This window comes from Mirounga leonina, unplaced genomic scaffold (assembly GCF_011800145.1).
Source record: "Mirounga leonina isolate KUSES-001 unplaced genomic scaffold, KU_Mleo_1.0 Mir_242, whole genome shotgun sequence".
Lineage (NCBI taxonomy): Eukaryota > Metazoa > Chordata > Mammalia > Carnivora > Phocidae > Mirounga > Mirounga leonina.
Genome location: NW_023270627.1, coordinates 91241 through 108391, shown reverse-complemented (window position 1 = coordinate 108391; position 17151 = coordinate 91241). Strand labels below are relative to the sequence as shown.

At 39.3% G+C, this 17151-nt stretch overlaps 1 protein-coding gene and 1 pseudogene across 1 annotated transcript in view; one reads left to right on the top strand and one right to left on the bottom strand.

The window, feature by feature from the left end:
• ABI1 (abl interactor 1) overlaps window positions 1–17151 on the bottom strand; it is a gene marked incomplete at its 5' end in the record, with an annotated part of 138076 nt that overhangs the window by 29690 nt on the left and 91235 nt on the right. Inside the window, one exon of the mRNA XM_035029477.1 lies at window positions 253–429. Coding sequence (XP_034885368.1) covers window positions 253–429 — 177 coding nt within the window. The remainder of the gene's footprint in view (window positions 1–252; window positions 430–17151) is intronic.
• LOC118026573 lies at window positions 7006–7323 on the top strand (annotated as a pseudogene).

Below are 17151 nucleotides of genomic sequence, written 5' to 3'. Positions count from 1 at the left end.
TAGGACTCAAATGGCTTAACTGATGAATAGCCATGTTAAATTTTATTGTCTTCTTGAATACAACCTATTTCACAAATAAAATTCTGCCTCAAGCTTAGTATAATTAATATCAAATAACTGTTCTTTGAAAACTGTAATGCTAGCTACTAGCTAAGAGAATCTATTAAGAAAATTATTTTTATTACCCTATTTCCTATCCAAAATATTTACCAGATAAATTATTTCAAGTTAATACAATATAAAAATGCTTACCTTGACACCATGGCCCACATCATCCAGAACTGTATAGTCAATAGGTTTCCGAATATACCTTACAGGACGCTCCATATTTGCAGGTGCTATTATTTTGTGAGTTCTTGATGTATTCTTATTTGTTGTCAAAATACCAATCTCTCTCCGAGCCACTTTCTCTTTATGAATGTCCACGGTCTGTATTTTAAATTTGAACAAAGAAAATATTATTAGGCATTAACTAAATAATGTCCATATATATTGGGCCATATACAACGTTGGACCACAGGATGGTACTGCATGTCTATTTTCGAGTGAATACTGTATCTTTCCCTTCAAAATTAAGGAAACTACTATCTTTGAGGCTCAAAACGGGGAATATCTAAAGATGATTAAAAGCACCAACTGATTTAATGGATCTGGTTCCAAGACAATTTCCAGGAAAGCAATTTTCATTCCTAAAAAGTCAGCGTGTATGGAAAGGGAGGGAGGTCCTGCTCTGAGAAGCTTACACTTTATTGGGGATGCAGACCAGGAAGAAAATCAATAATTACAACACAATGAGGCAGTGCTGTAGTGACATGTGCACAGTGTCTGTGAAATTACTCCAAAGGTGTTCAGAGCCAAGATACCTAACTAGACTGAGAAGTGCTCACTTAAAGACTTTATAGAGTCTGTAGGTTCTTAAGGATAAATAGAAGAGGTAAATACGGAAATTATTCAAGGCAGTTATTCATATTGCAGAAAAAGGTATAAGAGAAAAGATGGTAAGTTAGAGCAAAAGTTATGAACTGGCATCATGCAGCCTACCTAATACTGGCCTTTACGGCTTAAAAAAGAATTTTGTTGTTGTTTAGTTGCCAACATTGAAAACTAGATAAGGGGTGCCTAGGTGGCTCAGTCAGTTAAGCATCTACCTTCGGCTCAGGCCATGATCTCAGGGTCCTGGGATCGAGTCCCATGTTGGGGGCTTTCTCCCTCTCCCCTCTACTCGTGCTCTCTCTCAAATAAATAAATAAATAAATAAATAAATAAATAAATAAATAAATAAATAAAATCTTTTTTGAAAATCCCTCTGCTAGAGGTGATGAGGATAGACAGAACAAGAGCACTGGCAGTGAGACCAAGTAGGAGGCAATGACGGTAGTCTAGGTGGAGAAGAAGCAAGGATGTGAACTGAAGGCGGTGGAGGGGGACTGTCAGAAAAAAAAACAAATTTAATGTTAATGCTTAAGATTCTATTTCCAGAATTTAAAAAAATTGATTGGGAAAGAACCTGTAATCAAAAATATTCTCCCAATTCCAAAACAAGGTAGAGAGACAACTCTCCTTCAGTGTCTACTGTTTTTGCACATCCTACAAGAAAAGGCACTGCTCCCTCTGTCCTGGATATTTATACAGTATTTATATAGCCTTAGAAGATGTAGTGTTTTCCTGGAGAGCAAAAGGCAGGTTTGTTTACTGTCCAGTGTATTAAAAATAATGTCAGCCCTGGGGCAAAGGTCAGGAAGGTTTGTTGCCCATTATAAAAGATCTGGTCCTCTCCTTGGGAGTCCCTTTCCTGTAATCCACCCAACTCTGTGCAGACACCACTTGGCTCTCTTTTCAGTATCCTATGGAAATTGGGCCTAGTTATCTAGCACAAATGCTGACACTGGCTACTGCTACTGCCATGAGCAATGACATTCTGCATCTTGCCCAAGAGTCTCTTGTCTTTAATAGTATCTATGAAATTGTGGCAGGCTAACTTCTTAGCTTGCACAAAGGGTAAAATCTTAAACTCTTCACAATTTTTGACAGTTTTGACAATGAGGATGGAATACTGACAGAGTTTCTAGAAATGGAATGAAAGACCAGTTAACAGGAATCGACATAAGTCCATGGGAATCGGGAGTGAACATGCTGACCAAATGGGATGGTCAACCAAGCAATGAATGGTCCTCCATTTTACTGCCTATTAATAAAGGCTAAATTGAGGATGTAGTTTCAGGTTGAATATCATTTTGTAGGTTCAAAGGCAGAAGTCTGAATGATACCCCAGTTACTGTCAACTTTCCATCAACCTGACAGTTGGCCTCAGCAGGTCTGTCCTGTGAACAACTGGTAATAAGATTTATCTGGCAGAGGGAGTGGGGAACACAAAGGACTGTTCCTCTTCAGACAGTGTTACACCCAATGTTACACTGGGTGCCAAAGGAGAAAAACTGCAACCACTGTGGTCAGAACCAAAAGAATCGGGGCGCCTGGGTGGCTCAGTTGGTTAAGCGACTGCCTTCGGCTCAGGTCATGATCCTGGAGTCCCAGGATCGAGTCCCGCATCGGGCTCCCTGCTCAGCAGGGAGTCTGCTTCTCCCGCTCACCCTCCCCCCTCTCATGCTCTCTTTCTCTATCTCATTCTCTCTCAAATAAATAAATAAAATCCTAAAAAAAAAAAAGAACCAAAAGAATCTTCAGAACTTCAGCTAGTTTGCTTAGGAGATGTAGGGATGGGACACATAATGCTTATTCAAAAAGATGGCAACAGCTGACTATCTTATTGCTTAGACCCTCCTGCAGTCTATTCTGTCAACATTCAATCCATTCAAGATGAGTAAAAGAGGGGCGCCTGGGTGGCTGTCAGTTGAGTGTCCAATTCTTGATTTTGGCTCAGGTCATGATCTCAGGGTTGTGGAATATTTAGTCCCACGTCGGGCTCTGTGCTCAATGGAATGTCTGCTTCGGAGCCTCTCTCGCCCTCTCCCTCTCCCTAGCACATTCTCTCTCTCCCTCTCCTCCCTCTCTCGCTCTCAAATAAATAAATAAATAAATCTTTTTTAAAAAGATGAGTAAAGACCTCAGCATTTTTTGGCAATGGGTCTTGTCTGCTCCAAGAGAGCTTTTCCTACCACCCTCCCCCACCCCATCCCAAATTTCACTAAGAGAAACTGTGGCAGGCACTGACTTGTCTTCAGGCTCTTACTGTACTGAACTTGGTTTAAAATGATAATGAAGGGGGGTGCCTGGGTGGCTCAGTCGTCAAGCATCTGCCTTCGGCTCCGGTCATGATCCGGGGTCCTGGGATCGAGTTCCACATTGGGCTCCCTGCTCTGCGGGAAGCCTGCTTCTCCCTCTCCCACTCCCCCTTCTTGTGTTCCCTCTCTCGCTGTCTCTCTCTGTCAAATAAATAAATAAAATCTTAAAAAAAAAAAAAAAAGATAATGAAGGTGATTCACTAGAGAATGAGAAACTTGACCAAAGAAATCTAGATAAATTCTTGCTGTCAGACCTTCTAGCCTTGGAAAACTCCTCTAATTCTTCTTATGTTGAAATCAAGCAAGAATTTAAGAGATGTTATCTTGACAATGGAGCAGCAAATAGCCAACATTAGGTAGACTCCTAAAAACAATGCTGTCACTGTGCAGATCTTAGCCCAAGTCATCCAAAGGGCACAAGCTCATTTCCCTGGTCAGAAAGCAATGTAGCTGTAGCTGTTGAATGCCAGTATTGATGACCTTGCCACAGAACATGGGACTTTGGGAGGATCAAAAATACCACAGATTTATTCGATTGCTCAGCACGCAGCTAGAGCACTACTCAAAACTGAAAGGAAATGCACCTTGTTTATGGGTGCAGAGCTGCTCTCTCCCAATCTCCCCATAGCCCAGCCTCAGCTGCTTTACAGAGAAAGATGATTGGGGGTGGAGATGAGTTTTCCTAGTTCCCAAGGGGAATTGAAGATCAATCATACCCAGGTATGCAAGAACACCAGGAAGAGGAGGGACTCAAAATGTTATGGCTCTGTTAGATACAGGAGACCATATCACCTTCCTACCCATCATGTGGAGGAAGAGGGTACATGCTTTCAACTACCAAGGTTTGGGTGGGATTCACAGTGGGGAAAGAGTAACTAACCCATACTTTTCAGATGGTATCTTTGGATCTGGTCCCCTAATTTGGGAGTTCCTTTCCTGTAATCCACCCAACTCTGTGCAGATATCACTCGGCTCTCTTTTCAGTATCCTATGGAAATTTGGTGTATTACTGTTGTGGCTTCTACCACTGAATATATAATTTACTGATATTTTACATGCCTGTACTGTGAATGCTCCTAAGTGCCAGAGGGGATTATGCCAACTGAAAAGAGCCCGTGTAGAAAGCACTGGTAGCTTTAGCACCCCAAAATCCTTATGACCCCTTTGTGTACAAGTCTCCATGCACACACGATTTTACTGACTGGAGTCTCTGGCAAGAGGTACAGCCGCCACTAAGGTGTCCCTTGGTTTCTGGATTCAATGCCTCCCTGACAGCCACCACGTGCACTCCTTTTGAAGTTTCCCATTTGAGGATGGGTCAACTCAAACTCAATAACTAATAAGATGGTAAGAGCCTAACAAGCTTCTCTTACCACATTAAAGTGGTATACTCAAGGATGCAGCCAGCCAGGCCCCTATGATATTTCAGCTTTAAATGAAAAAGTGGCAGTTATCCCTTTGGGGAAATTTTAGCCTCCATTCTGCCTAACTAAAGCTGCTGGCTCATTGAGACCCCTGATTCACAGAGGATCCCATAAATGCCTGGGCCTGGTTCACTAATCAATGATTCAATTACACTGAAACCCGATGCTGTTCAGTGGCCTACTATGCTGTTCAATTTCAGGGCCAGCTACACAGAGCTGAAAATGGGTGTGGCTGCTTTGCTCTGTGGGCAGAATTCAAGGATGTTCTCACAGATCTGACCAATATTCCTCTTCATAAACCTTGTTATATCTTTACTGATTCTGGGTCTGTTACCAATGACCTAGCTGTTTGGCCTACGACTTGTAAAACTACAGACTGACTAAAAACTAGCCATAAACTGTGGGGACATATTGCAGTTGCTGATCAGATAGTCTAGGTCACAAATATAGATGCCCATGGCAAGGGACCATTGTCTGATGAGATCAAATGGAATGAAGCTACTGATCAGGCCTGTACTGCCCAGACTGCCATTACTGCTGCAGGATCTATCAACACATGTACCATCACAGAACAGATACAGAGTAAAGGACTCTCTATTTCTGATGCGGAGGCAACCACTGCATCCCACACTTGTAATTCTCAGAAGACCCATTTATCTCATATGACAGAGGCCATATCTCTTCCTACTGACAGACTGGTTACATCAGATCTTTGACCCCCCTCTTCAGGCTATTAGTGGGGCCTTACCGTTGATGACACTTTCTCAAGTAGGATACTGCTATTCCAGTCCAGTCAGCTGACTCCAGCCACACCAGTGTTACCCTTGACACTAATCTGTGCCATGTTTTTCACTTTCCAAACCATTTGCAGTCTGATAGTATGTTTTTATTCTAGAAGTCACTAACAATGGGCTACTAGTCAAGGCACCTGGCTGGCTCAGTTGGTAGAGCATGCAACTCTTGATCTTAGGGTTATGAGTTCAAGCCCCACGTTGGGTACAGAGATTACTTAAAAAATAAAATCTTAAAAAAATGGTTAAGATAGGAAATTTTATGTCATGTGTATTTTACAATTAAAAAACTTTTTTAATCAACTCAGAAAGATTTCTGACTATACCTCCTTAATTCTTCCTGGTTCACACATATCAGTACAGCAGTTTGGTCACTGAACGTGGATGTCCCTAGGAAGCGATCATCTCCTCTTTGCCACTTGTGATGTGTCCTAACCATTACCAAGCATGATGCTTCTTTCTTTTGCCTAATGGAAATCCCAAGCTGGCCTGATTGGTACACCCTCCGGATGGCAGCCTAGACAAAAGAAGGTCTTGGGAATTCTAACTTATTTCTGGTTCAGCCACCTGAATTTTCTTGATGGATTTCTTAGATAATAAAAATAATGACCATTTGGTTAAGAAAGTATACTGATCACCAAGTCCCCTTACAGTGAATCATGTGGCCCAAAACAGGAGACATAATAGGGTCTCTGTAAGTTTAATTAAAAATACCCCTGTCCTTCTTGCACCTGACCATTCCAGAAAAAAGATCTGGGTAAGAGTCAGGGATGACTGGGAAAAAGGGAGAAGAAGTTAGCTACTGGTATGGGACACTCATTTTGTGATGTGGAAGAACAACTCTGGCACCTGTGGAATAAATACTTTAGACCTCAGGAGGTAAGAAAGAGGGACATTAGTGATCTCTGTCTTTCAAAATCACCCCTGGAGCTTTTCTCACAAAGGAAAATTCCCTGGTGCAGCTCTCCTACACAGTGCCCGAGTGTCTTAAATTGAATGACAGCTGAGTCTGCCATATCCTGCTGTACGGCTCTGATCACAAAAGGGTCACCATTCTCTTTAACCTCAAGGAACAGTCTTTAGGAAGCAACAGAGGGTAATCCTAGCTCCTGCACTTCCCACATAAAACACCTGTCAATACCTCCAGGTGTCTTTCCTATAGCTATCATTCAGTCATTCCAAAGGCCAGATGAATGCTACCTGGTTGATGGCATAGATAAACAGGACAGACAGTCTGACTGCCTTCAGGTAATCCCTCCAAAAACAATCATTAGACTCGATTATTTGTACTGAACTGTGACCCGTAAGGCCTACCAGCTCTGCAAGAGGCAACAACAGAGAAACTGTCAGCCTGTACTCCCTGACTTCCGTCCTATCTGGGGGACAGAGGGACAACAACTGTAAACACCACATTCTGCACCTTAGGGGTGGTCATAAGAGACCTTCAAGTGTTTAAGCACCACAAGGAGATCATGTAGTCTGCAGACAACTGCTCTTTCCAAAGTAAGGCTATTCTGTTTTTTCCATGCCAACAGAGCTCTCGCAAACATGGTGAACATTCCTAAAACCCGCTGGACTTTCTGCAAGAAGTGTGGCAAGTACCAACCCCACAAAGTGACACAATACAAGAAAAGCAAAGATTCTCCTTATGCCCAGGGAAAGCGGCATTATGACAGGAAGCAGCATGGCAATGGTGGGCATACTAAGCCGATTTTCTGGAAAAAAGGCTAAAACTACAAAGAAGATTGTGCTGAGGCATGAATGTGTGTTGAGCCCAACTGCAGATCTAAGAGAATGCTGGTTATTAAGAGATGCAAGCATTTTGAACTGGGAGGAGATAAGAAGAGAAAGGGCCAAATGATCTAGTTCTAAGCTTCATATTTGTTATATTATGAAGACAAAAAAATCCTGAGGTTATGTTTAAGAAACAAAGTAAGGCTATTCTAAATTATTGAGGGGGGGGGCGCACAGTGGACCTCTCAGAAGGATAACTGACTTGTTAATTATGTGCAGTATGAGGCAGTTATCCCTAAAATGGGAGTCATCCAATTAGAAAAGGTAATTTAAAATTTGTCCCAGACTTCAGCTGAGGTGATCAGTGACATCACCTCAGCCTTGGGGCCATCCAGGTCAGTCTCAACTCACTGTGATCAGGATTACTATGGATGACAGAATTGCCCTAGACTTCCTCCTCGCAGGCAAAGGCCAAATCTGTGCATTCCTTAATATATCCTGCAGTTTGTTTGTTTTTTTTAACAGCCTGCAGTTCTTAGATTAATGCCTTGGGTCAAGTAGAAAGTTGGTGAAGAAACTTGAAGAGAAAGCCACTTGGCTCTCTAAGGCAGACCCTGAAGGTTAATGGCACTTGTTCAGCTGCTTGGGTCTACGACCCTACGGAGCACAGTTGAGGTCAATATTGCAGTTTGGCCTCATCCTGCTACCCTGCTGACAGTACATAACCTCAATTAAATGTCTTATGAGATAAACTGGATGGCTCTGGTCCCAGCTTTGTCAGACAAATTAATCAGAAGGACCAATAAAGAGCATCATTATGGGAAATTTTACCAGAAGCCAAGCAATGTATAGAAATTAGGGGAAAAACTTGTTGAAGGCGGATTATCTATGTTCCATAATATTTATATATATCTTGTAAGTGGAGCCATTGCCTCTCTTTGTTCCATAATATATTGTTAAGTATGTTTGTATAGCAAACAGCCATGAAGGATAAAAATGTCTCCCTCCGGACATGAACAGACAGGTTCATTTACTATCTAGTATAACAAAGATGACATCTCCCTCCAGGATTAACATCAGGCAGGCTACTTCCCATTATAAAAGTTTGGGTTCCCTAACCTAGAGGCTCCTCTCCTATAACAGACGATACTGCAATACAGGAGAGGCATCACTCAGCCCTCTTCAAATTTTTCTATGGAGCTTGGGCTTGGAAAACTGGCACAATATACCAACACTGGCTCTTGCTATTGTCATGAATAATAAAGTCCTATGTCTATGACCCAGAAGTCTTGCATCTTCTACCAGCATCTATCCAACTATGGCAAGCTAACTTGCTAGCTTGCATAGAGGGCAAAATCTCAGACCCTTCACAGTTCCTAAAAAAAAGCAAACCCGTTTTTATAGTGAAACAATTCATACTCAAGCCAGTCCCCTCCCGCTCAGTAACTCTGAAGATTATCTGATATAGTCATTCCTGTTAGAAATTGTAGTTAAAAAGCTACATTTTTTAATGCCTCCACTTATCTTTTAAATTCTTTCCTTTTCTGGGGTGCCTGGGGGGCTCAGTCGGTTAAGCACCCGACTCTTGGTTGCAGCTCAGGTCATGATCTCATGGGTGGTGAGATCAAGCCCCACATTGGGCTTGGTGCTCAGTGGGGAGTCTGCTTGAAGATTCTCTCCCTCTGCCATCCCCCCACTCACACGCCCACATGTGTACACACTCTCTCTCCAAAATAAATAAATCTTTTTAAAAATGAAATAAACTCTTTTCCTTTTCTATAGCAGAATTTTAATTAGTACAAATTTGGATTGACATGGAATTAATTTTGGGTATTCATACTACTACAGAAAAGAGAATACTGAGATTTCACTGGAGGGTAAAAAAACATGGACCAACACTCACCCTGGTTTGCTCTTAACTCCCTGAACACTCATTTCTGTGTCCTTTGCAAGGTCACCTTACAAATACAATGCCTCTGCATTGTGTCCTAGCTTCTCTCGGCTTTATAACCTCTCCTTGGCAAACTCATCCACATTCAAGTTTAAATTGCCATTTATATACACATAAACTTTATTCTAGACCTCTCCTCTGAGCTGCAAAATTGTACAAAAAAAGTGTAATGGGGCGCCTGGGTGGCTCAGCTGGTTGTTTGGTTTTGGCTCAGGTCATGATCTCGGGGTCTTGAGTTCAAGCCTCACGTTAGGCTCCACACTCAGCACAGAGTCTGCTTGACATTCTCTTCCTCTGCCCTTCCCCCTATTCACAATGTTCTCTCTCTAAAATAAATAAGTCTAAAAAAAAAAAGTAACATTCCCCCCAGGTATGTCAATGGTACCTCAAAATGAAAGTACCCAAAATCAAACATACAGTCTACTCAACTCTATTTCAATGTCCTACAAGAGTTCTCTATCAGGTTATTTAAGTCAGACATCTAGCACTTAGTTTATATCCAGTATCACTAAATCTTGTCACATTTACCTTTAACAAATGTTGGTGAGGATGTGGAGAAAAGGGAACCCCTGTGCACTGTTAGTGGGAATGCAAACGGGTGCAGCCACTATATAAAACAGTAAGGAGGTTCCTCAGAAAATTAAAAATAGAACTACATATGATCCAGCAATTCCACCTGATTATTTATCTGAAGAAAATAAAAACACTAATTCAAAAATATATATGCACTCCCATGTTCACTGCAGCATTGTTTATAATATCCAAGATATGGGGGGAAAAATATCTAAGTGTCCATCAATGAATGAATGGGTAAAGCTGTGGTGTATGTGTGTGTGTGTGTGTGTGTACACGCACACACCCACCACCACCACCACAATGGTATACTACACAATGGAGTGCTTTTCAGCCATAAAAAAGTATGAAATATTGTCATTTGTAACAACATGAATGGACCTTGAGGGTATTATGCTAAGTGAAATGAGACAGAGAAAGACAAATACCGTATGACCTCACTTATACACAGAATCTAAAAAACAAACAAAAAACAAGCCCACAGGTACAGAGAACAGATCAGTAGTTGCCAGAGGCAGGGGCTAGGCAAAATGGGTTAAGGGAGTCAAAAGATACAACGGACAATTACAAAATAAGTAAGTCATGGGGATGTAATGTGCCACATAGTGGCTATCATTAATAATACTTTATTGTATATTTGAAAGTTGCTAAGAGTAAATCTGAAAAGTCTTCGTAACAAGAAAATAATTTTTGTTAACTATGTTTGGGGACAGATGTTAACTAGACTTATTGTGGTGATCACTTTGCAATATATACAAATACTGAATCATTATGTTGGATAGCTGAAACTAATATGTCAATTTTACCTCAATTTAAAAACATACATATACACAAACCAGAAATGTGTTTCCTTCTGTCTCCAACAGCTTCATCCTAGTCAATCTACTGTACCGTCTCTCACCTTAATTATTGCAAAAGCCTTCTAACTAGTTCACTTGCATCCAAACTATTCTCTTTCCAATCTGTTCTTTATGGTGTAACCATGGTGATCTTTACAAAAACAGTAAACTTGAGAAAACAAAATGAAAAACTTTGAAGATATCTCACCTGCTTAAATCCTATTAAAAGAACATCCCACATGGTTCCCAGTCTTCATGGGAAAAACAAATTCAAACTGGCTCGAGTTCTTTCCCTATTTCTCTCAAATATCATGGTAACTCTCCTTAAAATAATCTTTTTCACCCTCCCTACTTCCTTACACACTGCAGATATATTCAGGACACTATTTCAAATTACTTGAAGTTTTTTTCTCTGAGTCCACTCCCTCCCTAGTTTCCCAAGTAGGAATCACAAAAGTCCATATCACAACCCTTCAGGTAATGCACAACCCTCCATATGGCAGGGTGAGTGAATATAGCAGGTAGGAGGAGGGAAACAGACTTGGAACATTTGTATAACAACAGCATGCATATGCTTACCCAGCCAAAGTTAGCTTTTTCAGGGAGACTAATTCCTTCTTACACTTGAATTTCCTTACTTTCACAGTTTTTTCATCTTTAGATAGCAAAATAAGCAGTTTGATATAAAGAAAATTAGTTTTCAATTATAATATACTGGAGATAAAATTTAAGAGTTACTCTAGTTACCCATGTGATCACCCGGCAACAATCCCTACACCTATGAAGCATAGCTGAAAACCACTGGTTTAAAGAAAATACACACACACACACACAAATATGAAATCAGAAAACCTAGGTTTGAACACTGGCTCTTTCACGTACTAGTTGTGATATTTCATATAAGCTTTTTAGCTCACTAAGATTCCATTTTGCTTACATATAATGGAGATGGGATAACAGAGTAATATTGCTTGATACAAAAAAGTACTAAAAAATTTTAACCAAATCTGAATCTTATTTATCAAACTATCCAATCTACAACCCTGAAGTTAAGGCAATATATGTCTAAAATACTAATGTGAAAAAATGTACGTATCACATTGTGTATTAGAAATATAATGAATGTTGAACCTGGAGTCAACTAAGGGCTAAGTGAACTAAGCCAAACACAGAAAGGAAAAAAACTGCATCATCTCACTTCTAGGTAGAATCTAAAAAAAGTCAAACACACAAAAGGAGATGAGGTGGGGAGGTGGAGGAAATGAAGAATCTAAAAAGTTGAATGCACAAAAAGCAGAGCAGAAGATGGTCACCAGACTCTGGGAGTGGGGGAAATGAGGAGATATTGGTTAAAGGCTACAAAGTTGCAGCTACACAGAATGAGTAAGCCTAGATATCTAATGGATAGCATGATGATTACAATTAATAACACAGTATTGAATACTGGAAATTTACAAAGTAAATTTCAGGCGCTCTCATCACACACACAACAGGTAACCCTATGAGAAGAAGATACATTAATTAGCTTGACTATAGTAATCATTTCACTATGTATATATACATCAAATCATGTTGTACACCTTAAATATACACAATTTTTATTTTAAAAGATAAAATAAAAAAAGATTATGAATGCGAATTATGTTCAAATCTCCAGTTTTGCAATAGTAGGATGTTAGAGGACTCCTCAGAGCCAGTCTAATGAGCATTCCGATTCTGGAAGCTCGAAACTCAATGATTCCAAGGTAAACAAGCCCTAAAGACTGAAACTGACTTGAAAGAAGAAAGCATATGTTACAGACATGGCTACCAGCAGGACAAACTAGAGAAAAGGCTAGAAACCCAAAGACAAGTTCTGTTCTGATAAATAAAGATCATGTTTGATGATTCAGCACCTAACGAAGTGATCAAGTCAAAATAGAATGTACATGGAGATAAATATGGAAGTAAAAGATAGAATGAACATGTTCAGAGGATCAGCTTTTAAGAGAAGAGTACACTCCTGAAGACCTTTTACATAATTCAAAGCTCAAAAAATCAAAGAACTAAATTTAACATTAGGCAGTGCTTCTGTTTACTGCCTAAACGTCAAATGACAATAAAATAGCTTAACAATTTCCTTGTCCAGTTTTGAAATTATGCAATGGTTTGTAAAAAAAAAAAAAAAAAAATTTAAGATTTTATTTATTTATTTATCTGAGAGACAGCGAGCGAGCACAATCAGGGGAAGCGGCAGATGGAGAAGCAGGCTCCGCACTGAGCAGGGAGCCTGATGCGGGGATTGATCCCTGAACTCTGGGATCATTACTGAGCCAAAGGCAGATGCTCAACCACCTGAGCCACCCAAGCACCCCTGTAGAAATTTTTAATTTGAAGAAAGTCTTCACATTTTAAAAATAATTTTTTCAATTTTATTAATATTTTATGTTGCATTTTCAGCACACAAAATGAAATTGTACAACAATGGGCCAGGAACAAAGACATAGTTGCAACAGTTGAATACAAAGCAAATGAGGCCTCTGAATTTGGGTAATGTAAGAGGCATAATCTAGAGCTAAGATAACACAAATAGAAAACTCTTTTGACAGACTCAATACGACAAGTACAAATAATACGAAGAGTTGTGAGAGAAACATGACAATGTGGAACATAAGATAATCAACAGAAATGATCAGAACATCCTGAATAAAACCATAACAAACTCTCTCCCCAACCAGTTATAAATAAGGGAAGAAATATGGAAACAGTGAAATCGGAGTTTGAACCTGAAAAAAAAATTATGTGGCCTTCCAAGCCTAACACACACCCACTTACTCACAACCAGACATCTCTCTCACTCCCCCACTCCCATCCAATGAAGTATTGATGCCAAATCTTCCAATCTGATCTACAACTTCAATGCCTCCCAATAAAACCCCAGCAGGTCTTTTCTAGTTTCAAAATATATACAGAAGGGCAAAGGGGAAAGAATGACCAAGATAAGGTTAAAAAAAAATTAGAAAGGGGGAGGAGGGACTTGCCCATTGAGATTTATTATAAAGCCATAGTGAATAAGACTACGGACAAATTCAACAGAAGAGAGAACTCAGAAACAAGCTCACACTTAACAAGGAAACTTGATATCTCACAGGGATGACAAAGTAGGAAAGAATACATTATTCAAATGAGGCAACTAGTTTCCATACAGAAAGAAACACTAAAAATGGAACCCAACCTCACACGACAGGGAAAAAATCAATTCCAGATCCATTAAATGTAAATGCAAATAAGCGGCATATTTATATTTAAAATATTATATGAAATAATATACATATAATATTATATTAATATGGATGAACTATACATGAAGTACAGATAAATCTTGGAAACATAATGCTTAATTTAAAAAAAGCAAGCGGGCGCCTGGGTGGCTCAGTTGGTTGAGCAACTGCCTTCGGCTCAGGTCATGATCCTGGAGTCCCTGGATCGAGTCCCACATCGGGCTCCCTGCTCGGCGGGGAGTCTGCTTCTCCCTCTGACCCTCCCCCCTCTCGTGTGCTGTCTGTCTCTCTCATTCTCTCTGTCTCAAATAAATAAATAAAATCTTTTTTTAAAAATAAATAAATAAATAAATAAAAATTTAAAAAATTAAAAAAGCAAGCAATGCTAGACTACGTACAGCATGAACCTATTTTTACTAAACCCAAATATAAACAAAATTAAACAACAATTGTTTAGAATACATATTTATGTGATAAACTTTTTTGAAGTGCAAGGAAATTTGGAGTATGGGTTGAAGCACATAGGAAGAAGAAACAGAAGTGATCACTTTCTAGTTAACTCTGGTGGTGGATTCATAGATATTTGTTTTATTATTACAAATGTTGTAACATGCATTACATTTATTCTTTTGAATGTATTAAGTATAATTTTTCAAAATCTTTAATCACACACAAAGTACTAAATAGAGCACAGAGAAAAAAAATGATTAATATTCTTCAAGCGGCATCAAGGAACTCCATAAAAGAAACCTCATTTTAGCCAGCCATATTTGGCAGACCAAAGAGAAGAAAGGACGATGGGGGAAAGAGGAAAATCCAAGTGGAGGGAACAGTACTAGCAAAGGCAAAGAGACATGAAAATACAATACCTGCTTAGACATATAAGAAAATTTTTAACAGCATGAATAAAAATAAGTTAAACTCTGCTCTGATTAAAAGTTATCAAAGGAATACTAAAGAAATTAGAAAATCAAATTTGGCAATTTATTTTTAAAGGGTCAAATAGGCCCTTTATAATATAAGCAGATCAGGAACTGAATAGGTAAAATAAATTTTGTGGAAAGCAAAGGTTCTAATTAAAATATTCCAAAAGTGATTCTATTTAGAAAGGAAAATATTTTTTAAAACAAATGCTGAAATAAGGTAACTTTTGTAAGCACACAAGATTTTTTAATTGTATTTTAAGATATGATTATTTTAAACTATTATATTGAAATAAGTTTTAATTATGTTCTCTTTCCTTTCCCTTACCATGTTGAGGGAGAAGGGGGAAGGGGCAGAGAAACATGCTTTTTTTATAGATCCTCAAAAAAAAATCCTAATTATCAAAAGACAGCTAAAGCAGAAAAGAAGTACAATATAGCAAAACTACTCAACATTTCACATATTTTCTACAGTATCATGTTGGAAGGCCTACTATCCTCACAACTGCCATTGCCAATACAGGGAGGGCATTACAGGTTTTTGCCAATACAGGGAGGGCATTACGGGTTTCAAGCAAAGAACCCTGTATATAAGTAAAAGCACAATAAATGTTTGCTGAAAGAATAACTACAGAATGAAAATCGAAACACTTTTGCTCTGAATAGAAAAGGGAGAGGAGTATAAAAGGGATAGAAAAAGTGTAAAAGAGTCCTGAGACAAGCCACACAGAGAAAGCCTTTAGCCAAGAAAGAAACAATCTTTGTTTGTTACTGCTTATTTGGACCAGACTCTGGAAATGGCCCTATGCCCAAAATTCTGTGTTACAGAGCTTTGTTCAATAAGCTTGAAACAAGGTCCCAATCAACTGCAAAGTTAACTTGATTCAGAATGACCTATATATACACACTATAAAATAGACCTATTTAGAAAAGATGAATTGCAAAATAAGACTCTGGTGGAAAACATAACCTAAAACACTTGGATCAGAATTATTCAGAAATATTTTATCCTGGGAAGAACTGGATCTGTCACTAACACTTTGGTCCATATCCAATTTTTTAGTACCACCCAATGACATTTTTCTGTCTCCTCTTCTCCTGCTTAAGAATATAAGACACAATGTAGAACACTACACATGGTCACTATACATCTACCTCAAGAAACAATTTTTTGTGCTTAATTTAGTGATGACCATTTTTGATCCAAATTAGGATCTAAGGCAAATATGAACTTTTAAGAGAACATTAGATCACAGTTTTATCTTCCAAATACCAGGTCATGAATTTGTACTTAATCCCCAACCTATTACTCCTTACTAGGAATTAACTTTTTTTTTTTTTTTACTATTTCATGAGGGCCCCTTCCTTCTTAAAAATATATGTATTTAAAATTCTGAGAAATGCCACACATTATAGTCTAATGACTAAGAGCACAAGCTCAAGAACCCGACTGCATCGATTTAAAAGTAGACTGCATTTACTAGCTGTGTGACCTAGGGCAAGTGACTTAATCTCTCCATGCCCTCAGTTTCTTACTGAACAAATAAAATAAAATAAAAACAAAAAAATTTGCCAACCTCACACCATTGTTGTGAGGATTAAGTGAGTTATTATACATAAAGAATTTTCAGCAGTGTCTGGCATACAGAAGGAACCAAATAAATGTTAGCTTTTATTGTTATTATTATTATTATTATTCTGTTCCCCAATCCATATCCAAGCATTTAACTGAGTTTACTAGATGTTAAACCAGTTAAAGCTTAAAGGTAATAACAAATACAACTCGGGGCGCCTGGGTGGCTCAGTCGTTAAGCGTCTGCCTTCGGCTCAGGTCATGATCCCAGAGTCCTGGGATCGAGCCCCGCATCGGGCTCCCTGCTCATGGGAAGCCTGCTTCTCCCTCTCCCACTCCCCCTGCTTGTGTTCCTTCTTTCGCTGTGTCTCTCTCTGTCAAATAAATAAATAAAATCTTAAAAAAATAAATAAATAAATAACAAATACAACTCTTGGGGTGCCTGAGCGGCTCAGGTGGTTAAGTGTCTACCTTCAGCTCAGGTCATGACCCAGGGTCCTGGGATCCTGGGATCAAGCCCAGCACTGGGCTCCCTGCTCAGCAGGGAGCCTGCTTCTCCCTCTCCCTCTGCCACTCCCCCTGCTTGTGCTCTCTGTCAAATAAATACATAAAATCTTTAAAAAAAAAAAAAAAAAACACACAACTCTTATAATCAATCTTAGAAATCAGGGGTGCCTGGGTGGTTCAGTCGTCAAGCGTCTGCCTTCGGCTGAGGTCATGATCCCAGGGTCCTGGGATCAAGCCCCATATAGAGCTCCCTGCTCAGCGGGAAGCCTGCTTCTCCCTTTCCCACTCCCCCTGCTTGTGTTCCCTCTCGCTGTGTCTCTCTCTGTGAAATAAA